This window comes from Eucalyptus grandis, chromosome 7, assembly GCF_016545825.1.
Source record: "Eucalyptus grandis isolate ANBG69807.140 chromosome 7, ASM1654582v1, whole genome shotgun sequence".
Taxonomy (NCBI): Eukaryota; Viridiplantae; Streptophyta; class Magnoliopsida; order Myrtales; family Myrtaceae; genus Eucalyptus; species Eucalyptus grandis.
Genome location: NC_052618.1, coordinates 31,459,802 through 31,472,961, shown reverse-complemented (window position 1 = coordinate 31,472,961; position 13,160 = coordinate 31,459,802). Strand labels below are relative to the sequence as shown.

The window sequence follows — 13,160 nt, the reverse complement described above, 5'->3', positions numbered from 1 at the left end:
GGCTAGGCCACCATTTCTCGTGATTTGAGGAGCTACACAGTTGCCCATTTTATGAGAGAGAGAGAGAGAGAGAGAGAGAGAGAGAGAGAGAGAGAGAGAGATTGGTGTATGTTTGGAGAATCTGCTTGCTTAGGGTTCGTATTTAAGGGGGGAATTTAAGGCACGTTTGAGAGTTTTGGTTGGACTTGTGATCAACTTTTTGACCCTCGACGGCAGAAATGCGAACAGCAACATGTCATACGTGGACGACGGACGTGTGCATTAATTACACATGTCCATAAATGAGATTTGTATAATGCCTGTGTTAATCCACGATAGTGATTGGTCGCATATTGCTCAATTCCCACATTGGGCCCATTAATCTAGGAATTTGTCTTAAAAAAGTTGCCCGTTGCTTTATTGGAATGACACTAATTATAGTATGCTTAAAATTCTCTCCCGACTTTGCAATTGATGCACAAAAACTCTTGAACCTTAAAATGTCATCGATTAACACCTCCAACTTTGGCACCGTTGCCCAATGGCCCCTAAACTTTGGAAAATTATAGATTACCTTCTTGAATTTTTATTTTTATTGGCAATCGTCAGTTTTCCATCTGTTTAGCCGTTAAATGTTACCTGAAAATGGTTTGCTCATCTTCTTCTATCAATATAACCTCTATTTCATGGTTAATGAAGTTGAGAGAAATAGAAAGAATGTATAAGTGAAGATGTCAAATGAAAATTATCAGACATCATTTTGGTCAAGAAGATGGGTTCGTCCACTTTAAAGTAATACTTAATGTTTATCCAAAAGGAAAGCGCAATGACTACAACAAAAGCCGATGTTCAAGGAAGTAACGTGTAACTATACATATTTCGGGGAGAGTAATGAAAAAGTTATTAACCGAATATATTGATGCCAATTTTGTATTTAATTTTTAATTAGAATAATTTAATCTTAAACATTTTGCATTTATGTCAATTGAGTCAATCTAGACAATTTTGATCAAAAATTGCTAACACAAATTCCGACTATCTTACATGATACAACTAGCACCAACGTCTACATCTTTAATAATAATAATTTTATTTTTTTTATTATTTGATTTTCTTTATTATTATTTCTTTTTTTCTTTTATTTTGGCCAGCGAGGGCTAGCAAGCCTTCCTGGCGACAGTAGGGAGGTCATGGTGGTGAGGGCTCCCTACTGTCGGCGAGGGCTAAGCCCTCAGCCGCTATTCATTTTCTTCATGCTTTTTTTAGAAAAAAATGATTTTAAAGTTAGTTTAATTAAATTTTAAATTAAAATATAAATACGTGCCAAAATGACGTTATTTTTGTATTTTTTTTATTGAGTCAGCTCTCCGGTGAGTCACGTAGATGAGAAAATTAATAAAAAAATTGTCACGTAAGATTTCCGACGAAGTTCACCAAAGGTAGCATTCAAGTGTCTTATTTAAAAAAAAAAAAAATGTGACACTTAAGTATCACTTTCCTAACTTTTAACACTTAAATGTTCCATTGTGCCAAAGTCAATTTTTGGCACTTGAAATGTTCTTTTGCCTCATTAAATTTATAGTATGATCTAGATTTTTCCTCTTGCTTTATTACAAGCAGCTAGTACGTTCCCGCGCCCTGGTAGCCTTCTAATTAAGTATGTGCTAATACCCAATTCTAGATAGTAGACATAGAGTCCACATGACGTTAAAATTACGATACCAAACTGAAAAAGAAAGCGTCCTCTTTTTAGGTCTGGCAGCAATTATGGCCGAAAAGGAAAAGGTTTAGAAGCACCCGATAATGAATAATTTAAGGAAAAAAAAACTCAGCTTAGCATGCCATGGACCCAAGTCTATCACGCTTGACTTTGTTCCATTCAAAGCGACGAAAACAATAAAACTCAAAAAAAATAAAAATTGATATATATTTTGGGAAAGTCTCCACATTCATTGAAGTGATATTTCACTTAAATTCTATCTTATACTTTTGGACTTATGCAAATATATATAGGGAGAGATGATATTACACGTGAAATTCGATAAACGAGGAGGCTTTATAAGAAAAATAAATTGGGATAGAACATAATTCTAATATAATATTAGAATATTTAACCTAAAAGCTTAAATTTATACATAGAGAAAGACAATGGAACTCAGTGGTAGGCAGTTATCATTGTGACGTAAACATCATACTTATGAAGGTATAATGGGAACATTTGAGTGAGATGAAAGGAATGCGAGTTTTCCATTAATAATATAGATCGAAGAAAGATATATGGATAATGTCCAATGAATTCTTATTTTTCAAAATTTCTAGCTTACTAATTTGTACATTTGTTCATGACTTACGAAATGACAACCCATAGAGCTCAATGGCCAAAAGTGAAGGAAACAACATAGCTCTCTATCTACTATCATCCACAAGTAGGTCAATAAAATTAACTTTTCTTGAACATGTACATTTTTTACTTTACAGAAATACAGTTCAATAGCTCTTAATTGTGTGATTTGAAAATTCTGCTTATATGTCTCCCAATAAGGCTACGATTTATTCTATCAAGCAGTAAATCAAGGGGAAAAAGCATTCAACAACCGTCGTAGTAATAAAAAAGAAGGTGGTTACTAGGATTAACATATGACAGGCAACTTTTGGAATTGCTATTTTAAGTCTAAATTTGAGATCTACTTCAGTACGATTGTCTAATCAGATTATCACGCTTTAATCTTAATTAGATACTAACTTAATAATCGATTTTCACAGCACTAGGGGTCTCCTAGATTCTAATTAGCTACAGTAAACATTAATTCTCCACATGCATCGAGCTGATAATAGCAGTACTTGTTTTTTTAATTACTTATCTGGGCCATTAGTATAGAAAGATTAGCTCTATACATGCAATATCTTTTTATTTTAGCAAAAAATAAGCATCAATATACCAAAGTGGGGCTAATTTTGCCAAAAAAGTCTGAACATTAGATCTATTATCAATTTTAGTATGAATTTTTCTTTTGCATAAAAAATCACAAATTTTTACTTAAATCCCAAATCTGACCTCCATTAATTCGAAATTCAATGTGACACTTTCCCAACAAGATTTTTTTTTTTTTGAACAGAATTTTCCCAACAAGAATGAACGTCAGCTTTTTCTGTTTTAACTTCAGATTTTTTTATTTTTTATTTTTATTTTTTGCATTTTTAGGATCTTCTCTCTTTATTTGTAGGCTAGAATTTCTTTTGTCCGGGCAACCCTAACAACAGCCTGGCTTTGTCATCTCTAGTGTCCATCACGTAGTGGTAGCATCTGTCGAATTTCCCCCGCCCCCTTTGTGTTCTGCCGTGTTGGTGGTTGACGCGGTGGTCAACATTGATAGGCGACCACCACAACGGTGGTTGTTTCGTAACGGGGGTGGGGGTGTGGCCGGCGCTTGGGCTCGTCACGGTCGACAACTAACTCTTCCAAATTAATGGGGTTAGATTTGAGTTTTGAGTAAAAATTTATAATTTTTTAAAGACAAAAAAAAATTCAGAATAGAATCGGCATTAGATCTAAGACTGATGCTTTTTCTTCAAGGAATTAGCACTATAAAATTGAGGGAATTCTTTTGTCTAGGCTAGATAAAAAGCTCAAAAAATGGAATATCATGAGATATTTTCAACACCAACTAAGGAACTATGCTTCGCTCGCTTTTACACCTCTCATGTCCTTATCACGACATATGATGCTGGCTTCTATGATGATTACTTAACCAAAAAGCTACTTTAAATTTATAATAATAATAATAATAATAATAATAATTGTTGTTATGATGATTGTGAACGATGACGATGACGATAATTAATAATTGAAAGAGTTATAATTAGGTTAATCATAATCAAGATTGATCACAAATCTAAAAACAATGAGACGTATATTAAGTCTCCCTAAAAAGAGTTGTTAATTTAACGACAACCAAAAAAAAAGATTTGTTCACACACACAAAAAAAAGAAGAAGAGTTTCTAGCATAATCTTCAAGCTCTTCCTTCCGTCATCTATTCGATTCCCTCTTCATCTCCTACACATGCACTTTCACAACTCAATTCTTCGGCTGCTCTTGACCAATTCTACTCTCACGGCGTCGAACCCGGTGGGAGCTTGACACCGTCTCCCATGACCTGCCACTATCGAAATTCCGTCTTTCCTTCCCCTCAAGCTCGAGCTGCTCTCGAGCACGGCGCTGGCCTTGATGGCGAGCATGCAGAGCTCTTGTAAAGAGAGCGGCACTCGGGACATGGAGAGAGGCAAGAGGAAATAGAGTTGGCCCGAACAGAGGTCTTCTTCTTCGTGGATTTGGGGGACTATGGAGTCGATGAACATGGACTCTGAGCTGCAGAGGAAGCAGTTGGGGTTTTGGGAGAGGAGGCGAGAGGCCTTGGTGGTTTGAGTGAACTCTTGCAGTCTTCCGTCCATGTGAATGAGCTTGAGCGTGGATGGAGATGGTGATAGCCAGCTATGATGATGGGTGGTCATGGCAAGGCCACCATTTCTTGTGACCTGAGGGGCTGCACAGTTGCCCATTCTATATCAGAGAGAGAGAGAGAGAGAGAGATTGATGTTTGTTTGGCCAATATGTTTGATATGGGCAGGTATTTAATGGGAAAGTAAAGGCGTGTTTGAGAGTTTTTGATTGACTGATGACCCAACTTTTGACCCTCAACAGTGTAATTTATAAACAAATGCTTTTTGGGCATACTCGTTCCATGTCTCCTTAAACTTCACGTCCATCGCACAAGAACTTTCAAAACCTCAATAATTGCACATTATCTCTTTCAACTTTAGCACCGTAGGCCCCATGGCCCTCATACTTTTAATAGTCACACATTACTTTCCTGAGCTTTAAGGTTTGTTGAGCTTGGCCATGGCAGTCAGAATTTCTTCAAGCTTCCGATTATGGCCGCTTGGGATTTAGCATTGGTGGCCATGTCAGGTTTGCCAGGTTTTGATGTGAGCAAATTTCATCACGAGACCGATCAAATGATACTTTTAAAAGGTACATGGATGATTTTGACCCAAAAACAAAAGTACAACGGCGTTTTTTTTTTTTATTTTGGCTAAAGCATAGGGACCAACGGCAATATCTCACCAATTAAATCTGCTAAATTCTTTTGGGGAATATTAAATCATTAGGAAAAAGAAATTTCCATTTCTAAAAACTCTTCAAACACGTAAGGACATGCGAATAAAGAAAACTCATAATTGATCATGGATTAGACAATGTTATCGATAATCATAGATGACTTGGCGTTCGTAAGTCATTAGGTATTTTCTCCTATATTATTCGGCGTATGCCAAAAAAACGAAAGAGGAAAATAAAGTAATTTACCCGGATTCTCATGGGCAGTGGAATCTAGAACACGACGCAAAAGTCGTCCCAGCGGTCAATGTACAAAGGATCGAAAGCCATTAGCGGACGACATGGCAAGACTGGCATTCCAAGTCTTCCCTTTTGATGCTCGGAAGCTGCTGGAAGGCCCTTGCAGTGCAATTCTCAGGAAGCAACCCATGCATGACCAACGTTGAAAATCTAGATTTTGACAGATGACGTAGGCAATTCTCACGTAGCATTGCTGACGGGAACTTCAAATATAGGGATAAGTGCTTATGAGTTTTTAAAACTTATCATCAAAATATAATTAAATTCTAAAACTTTCAAAATTATAATAAAATTTTTCTATTAACTTCATTTAATTTGGTTAGGAAAAAATGTTGATGTGATTTTTTTTATTTTCCGTTTTCTATGCGGTGCTGGCATGATTAAAATTATTATTAAAAAAAAAAGATAAAAGGAAGGGAAATCATGCAAGTGCTTGCTTGCGTCGGTGAGGGTGACCAGCCATCAACCACCATTATCAGCCCTTTCCAGCGGTAGCATGGTACCTGCAAGGGCCCTTCCCAGTTTTCCTTCCTTCCCTTTCGTTTTTATTTTAAAATTAGCAATTTTTTATTCTAATTTAAATAAACTTTAGGTCAAAAAATCATTTGGACCAAAATGACAACATTTGAACTTTATACTTCATGCTTCAGTCACGTCAGCGTCGTGTTGGAAAATTAAAAAAAAAAAAAAATCACATTGGCATTTTTGTTAATCGAGTTAGATAGAATTAATGGAAGGACTTGGTTATACAAATTTTACAAATGTTAAGACTTGATTGTATTTTTGTAATAAGTTTTAGAATTTTAAATGTATTTATTCCAAAAGTACGTATGAATCCTTTTCAACTTAGTCCAACGTTTACGTCAAAATGGGTCGGATAAGAATAAGAAGACCCACTGGTCATAGTCAACATGAAGTCTTTGCCTTCTTTAGGAAGAAAGGCCATATATCGCTAGTACTACTACGACTATTGGTAGTAATCTCTCTTTGAAAAATATTTTAATTCGATTTCTTTTCCTAATAACCTATCTACAAACTCGAGGGAACTTGTCCAATTATTACTAAACCTATTGTATGAATATCAATTCAATTATAATTTTTCCAATTTAATCTTAAATCTTCTTCCAAAATTCTAAGGTAGTCTTTTTAGCTATATTTAACTGAAAATCATTGATGTGACTGTAAGTGATGTAAGAGGGCCATTGATGACTAGATCGCCATGTCAGCAACTTCCGACAAAATATAGCCTAAATGATCATATTGAAATTTTGTGCAAAGATTTAGAATTAAATTGGTAAACTTGAAAAACTTATAACTTAATTAATATTTGTCCAATAAGTTTAAGATTGATTGGATAATTTTCTTTACTTAGAGATTGTTGTAAAAAATTTATGAGCGATGTTTTCACTTAGGATAACATTTCATTTATTTCAAATTTTCAAAAATTAGTTTCTTTTTGAAGAATATTTTACACAATATGATAACACGCTAAAATTCTGCAATATGCATGAGATTTAAGCATGTCCCATTTTCACCTATACCCACTCTATGGAATTTTAGTAGTATTCTTATAAATTATATTATTTCTTTTGGAGACTTTATCTAAGTTGAATGTTATCTCAAACATGTCATGAGTGGAGGACCACTCGCACACTACTCGCTAGTTGAAAAGACCCGCATGTATTTTTTGGACGAGGGGAGTTCTTTTATAGAAACAATATCTATAAGAGACGTGCCTAATTTTTTTTTCCTTGTTTCTTTTTTGCTTTGAAGTTGATAGAAATAATTAGGATTTCTTTTTTGATTCTTCATATCTCTCGTGATTGTGCACATTCCTAGGTAATTACCCTTATCTCTTTGATTGTGCATATCCTTGAATTGAATGTTAAAAGTTTGACCCATGACATGTTTTATGGGATTTATATGCTCTTTATGATCTCCCTTTACGTATTAATTTAAAATTTTGGATTGGAAATTATAAAAAAAGTTGGAGTCACAAGATTCTTTGTGAGTAACCTAAGCAAAATTTTTGGATAAATTCACTAGAAATCTTATAACTTCTTATAAAAGTACAATTGAATCTTAAAACTTTAATAAAGTGCAATCAAATCATCAAACTTGTCACATTGGTACAATCAAGTCCTTCCATTAATACTGTCAACTTAACTAACATAAAATGTTAATGTGACTTTATCTCTCTTATGTGGCATTTATCATCATCATCATCTTCATCATCATCATCATCATCATCATCATCATCATCATCATCATCATCATTATATTCAAATATTATTTATTAGTTTTAAAAAAGAAAATGCTAAAATTTTATTTTTAATATAAAATTGAAAATAAAGAAAGGGAGGGGCAATTCGCCAATGGAAAGCCGACGCCGCCATCACCCATTGCCGAAGGGACCATTGGAGGCCGCTAACTTTAGGCGAGGGTGGTAGGCCCCTGACAAGAGCTAGTGACCCTCGCGAGATCCAAGCAAGGGTGCCTAGATTATGGCATCGTTGGCCCCCCTTGGGGCCGGCAACTATCACTTGCCCTGGGCAAGACCTTAGTGATTCAAAAGGAGGGCCAGCAACCCTTGCCCAGGCAAGGCTCACCCAAATTTGGGCATACACTTAGTATGATAGGCACCCAACCCAAGTATAAGCATAGTCATACTCATACTAATGATGCATAGGAACTCTAAAAAAGGGAGTGAAATGAAATCCAGTAAATGAAATCCCTAGGTCTAAGGTGAAAGATCATCTTAATGCTCAACTTGGTGCAAACATAGTGAGTTCAAAGACATGTAAGATAATCATGAATCTTACATGCAAGAATGGGAGCCCTATCCTTACTAACATCATATGCCAATGAACACGTTAACAACAATACCATGGGTCCTCCACTTAAGAGGAAGAGAAAGAAAAATTAATTCATAATGCACCAGTATTGTAACGATCTAATCGATGAGGGTTGAAGTGACTCCTAGGGCCAAGAAGGGCTTGGACAAGGTGCAGTTCCCACTCTAGGATGGCATGGGGGCAAGAATAAACCGAATCTCATATCGCCTAGGTATTGGTGAGGTGATGTGCTATATAAGGAGTAGCATCAATCTTAATTACCAATGAAGCCTTTTCCAGCGAAGCCTAAAGAACAAAATTATGTGAGCTCTAGAGCAAAGCAGACAATATCATTGATAAGTGAGGCCAGAGGTTGACCCTTACAAGTATAACCTAGTGTCTCACTATTATACATATGGAATATCCATCATATGCAAATAAATGGCATAATATCTCATGATGCATGGTTGCCATTAGTTAATGACTTATAAGAATATGTATGAACTATGCACACGCATGAATATGCATCATATTTATCATCTCTCCTCCTCTAGAATACTCTCAAGGCATCCCGATCACACAGGAGGAATTCTAATCACACAATAGGGCATCTCAACTCTGAGGCATCCCGCACCATTTGCCCATCAGGCATCCTAACCTATGAGGCATCTCGACTCCCAAGGCATTCCAAAAAATCCCTAGGGCATTCCAATCACACAACGGGACATCTTGACATGCGAGGCATTGTCACAAACTACTATATGGGTGACGAAATACATCACACTTCATATTTGGTCATATGATGCCATGCACACATCATTGATATTGCATGATTTCACATGCATCAAGAGTGATACCAACACTCATTTCAACAATTGGCATCCATTTCACAACACATTTGCATACATCATAAGGAAATATTCACATGCTTACCTCTTTTTCATATCTCATGCAAACATGTTCAATACTTAACAATTAGTATGCCAGACAATGAATTTGAGCAGCAAAACAAATGAATCTAAACATTTGCAATTGGTTCTAAATGAAAAGTCCAAAATATAAATGTGATTCTGAACAAAGAGTCTGACACATAGGCAAATGATTCTGAATGGAAAGTCTAAAACATAAGGAAGTAATTTTGAACAAACATAAGCAAATGATTCTAAATAGAAAGTCTGAAACATGAGGAAATGATTCTGAATAGAAAGTCTGAAACACAAGAAGTGATTTTGAATGGGAAAGTCTGATCATAAGGAAATTATTCTGATTGGGAAAGTCTGATCGTAAGGAAGTTGTTCTAATCGGTGAGTGAATATACTCAAAAAATAAATCAAACTCTGAGAGAGTCCAACTCAAAAAGCAAGTCCGATTCAGAGAGTATCTCATACTCAAGAGCGAATCAGACTTAGAAATGAATTATATTCAAAATTAATAAGTGAATGTTATCAACGACAGTTACATTTGCAGTTTACAAAAACATCACTCTCAAATTCAAATTCATCGTTTACACATTCATATGTCGCCACACCTAAAAGAAATAATCAAACACATTCTAACCATGCATAGAATCCACAAAATAGATTAAACTATCACAGCACATTCACATCCCTATTTTACATACTTGCACTAAGTTCACACATTGCAACCAACCAATTTAAAAGCACTAAGAAGTTCAATATAACTTAGTGACTTGGGGTTTCACTTACCTCGAAAATGACTTCAAATTAAGAGCTCTAAATCACCTGCAAATAGAATAAACCAAAACCAAAATCAACAAAGCTTGATTTGAAAACAATAAAATCCATTGATAAAATGTAGTGAAATCAAATGATTAACCTAGTTCAAACTCAGAAGATTGAAATAGAAACTTTTATCAATTTGAGTGTAGGACCTCCATTTCTAATTATGAGTTCTTGAAAATTAAAGCAAGAAGAAGTGGGTTGATGGTTGAAGTTAATGAAGTGAAACCTCGAAAAAGGAAAGCTTGCCATCGTTTTTCTTCACGAAATCAAGGCAAAAGAAATTTTTAAAGAGCCCTCAATGGTTATCAAGAAGGAGTAATGATTCAACCAAGGTTAAAGAAAATTAGATGAGCCTCAAATGTCCCTATGAAGCTAGTTAGAATACAAATGGTTCAATAGAACTTGGACACTAGAAGATATTTTGATAAGAATGAAGATGGGCCTCTCTCATCTGGCCAAGTAGGGGTGTGATTCAGCAATCGCATTAATGGACCAAAATTAAATTCGATGATGTCATGAATGATATGAAAGCTTCCAAGTTCAGTGTCTCAAAAAGCATGAGTTTATAATCTTTGGTAAAGAAAATAGAAGTGACTTGTAAATTGAAGACGAATGAGATTCAAGAAATCTATTTCATTCAAAACATCTAATTCAGGAAATATTTTCATTCTAAACATCTGACAATTTGAAAATAGTTTCATTCTGAACATCTTATTTTGAACATTTATGACTCTGAAAACATTTCCCACTAAAATTATTAATGAACGATATAAAAATTGGGATAATCTCAATATAATAAATTTAAAACTCGAATATCTTCAAATAAAAAGTTTAAAACATACCAACCCTACTTTATCAATAATTTGACAGCAAATTCAATATTCTTGTTCGACACCACTAACGTACACGTCGAAGTCTATCAACTTAATTCTAGTGCCTCAGTATCCTAGCAATCTAATTGTTGATATTAATCCTAAGTATTATTATCAAAAATGGAAATTTCCAGATGTCACAACATGCCCCTCCATTTCATTATTTTCATTTTCTTAAAAATAAAACTTTTGCATCTTTTTTAGTTCTTTAATCTAATTTAAATAATATTCGAATAAAATAATAATAATAATAAATGCCATGTTACTCCGAGAAATAGAAGAACTCAACGAATTTGGGGTATTGATCCGGCCATCTTTGCGGACTAAGTGCTTTGGCCTTTGCTGTTTCATCGGCTACCAGCGTGTCAAGGTCTCATTGCCTTTTCTTTCGGAGGGTTGGTGTTGTTCTTGTCCGTTGGCTCCTTTTGGTTGTTTTCGCTTGTCTGGTTGTATTTTCTTGTAGCTTTTCTTTCTATTTGGCTCTTTTGTGGATGCCGTTTGGCCTCCTGTTGCTACCTTGGTAGCTTTTGGCTTCTTTTTCTGGCTTCCTTCCACTCGACCTGGCTTATTACCTCGTTGAGTGGAAGTTTTTTATGCTAGTTTCCGAGTTGTTTGTTTGGTTTAAATCAATAAATTCTTACCTCACCAAAAAAAAAAAAATGACATGTTAACATTTTCCATTGGTTAAGTTGACTGTGTTAAAGAAATATTTGATTACACTAATTTGATAAATTTTATGACTCGATTGCACTTTTTGAAACTTTTAGGATTCAATTGTACTTTTATGATAAGTTTTAGGATTTCTAATGAACTTATCCACAAAATTTTTAAGTAGAAAAAATTGATTGAAATAAGATATAAAAGGACCATAGTAGAACTCTCGGCTGCCTCTCTAGCTAAATATGGGATATGTCCCTTGACATTCATTATTGTCAAGAATAACGGTAACCATTAGCCTAGTGGCAGTCCATCGCAAAACCCAAGTATCTTAAAATAAAATTCGCACTTCTTACAATTCATGTACAAAATTTGTCTAATGAACCCGCCTAAAAATTCGGAATTTTATGGCCGGTGATCTTCTAGTCCCCATTCAATTTATATTAAGATCTAGATATGTCATTTAGCATTATTTAAGGCAGCCACACAATGATTTCAATTACTTCCTCGTGCCCTTTGCATTCTACTTGAGCTTATACTAATACCAAATGCTAGATTTAGATAAAGAGTCTAAATGACGTTAAATCTAAAGTGCCAAACTGATAAAGAAAGCGTGTACCGACATCGTGTTTGTTAGGTCCATAAGCATTTCCGGCCAAAAGGGAAAGGTCTAAAAGCACCCGATAATGAATAACCCAAGCAATTTTTCAGCATAGCATGCCATGGACCAAAGCTTGTCGCGCTTGACTTGTTTGGTTCAAAGTTATAAAAAAAAAAAATCATAAAAAGCTGCAAAAAGATGGATATATATATGTTTGGACTAATACCATTAAAATTTCCAAATCAGTACTGCAAAAACACATTAAAACCAAACTAATTTTTGTCTTACCAAAAATCTCAAAAAAGGTATCCCGTGTTCCATTTGCCTTAAAGTAATTTTCACCTCACAAAAGATCTCAAATCAGTATTCCTGACCCAAAATATACTCTCTTAAAGTACAAACTTCTTAGCACATGTGCTAGATGATGCAAGATGAACTTGAGGTGGAGAATGCCAAGTCCGAATTGATTGACAATTGCAAGATAGTCATGTAAAGAATAACATATCTGACATAGAAAATCCACATATATTCACATGTATGCATTTTAACAAGATATTGGATGGAATCAGACAATAGATTTGGGTCAAGCGTGCTGGTTTGACATTTTTCATTAGATGAAAATCAATTTAAAGTAAATATGTCATCGGATACTAGTTTGTAACTATTAATAGTATTGCTTCTATCTGTTGATACAAGGTGATATTTCACTTAAATTATACGCGAGATTTTGGGCTCAAGTGACAAACAAGATAGCTCAAAGTTAAGAGAACAATATAGTTCTTTATTTAATATCATGCGCAAGTAGGTTAATGAAAAACTCTTCTTGAAAAGATATACAGTTTTTACTGTACAAAAATACAGTTAAATAGCTAATATTACGATTGTCAAATAATAGTGCCGCACTTTAGAGTTAATTGGGCAAGAGCTTAATAGTCAATCATCATAGCACTAGGGGTCTCCTAGGTTATAGTTAGCATAGCTATAGTAAAAATTAATTCTCCACGTGAAGTGGACTGACCACCAAAGTTTTTTATTTGTTGGTAATTCCCTCTTTATGGGT

General features: G+C 34.8%; 1 protein-coding gene across 1 annotated transcript; it reads right to left on the bottom strand.

Annotated features, from left to right (window-relative positions):
• Positions 1 to 4,049: 4,049 nt before the first annotated feature.
• LOC104454956 lies at positions 4,050 to 4,538 on the bottom strand. Its single transcript, XM_010069826.2, has one exon. The coding sequence runs from the start codon at positions 4,536 to 4,538 to the stop codon at positions 4,050 to 4,052; it is 489 nt and encodes a 162-aa protein (XP_010068128.2).
• Positions 4,539 to 13,160: the final 8,622 nt, after the last annotated feature.

What these genes read in the sequence shown, in the direction of transcription:
- LOC104454956 (XM_010069826.2), bottom strand. Translation starts at nt 4,538, where the DNA reads ATGGGCAACTGTGCAGCCCCTCAGGTCACAAGAAATGGTGGCCTTGCC.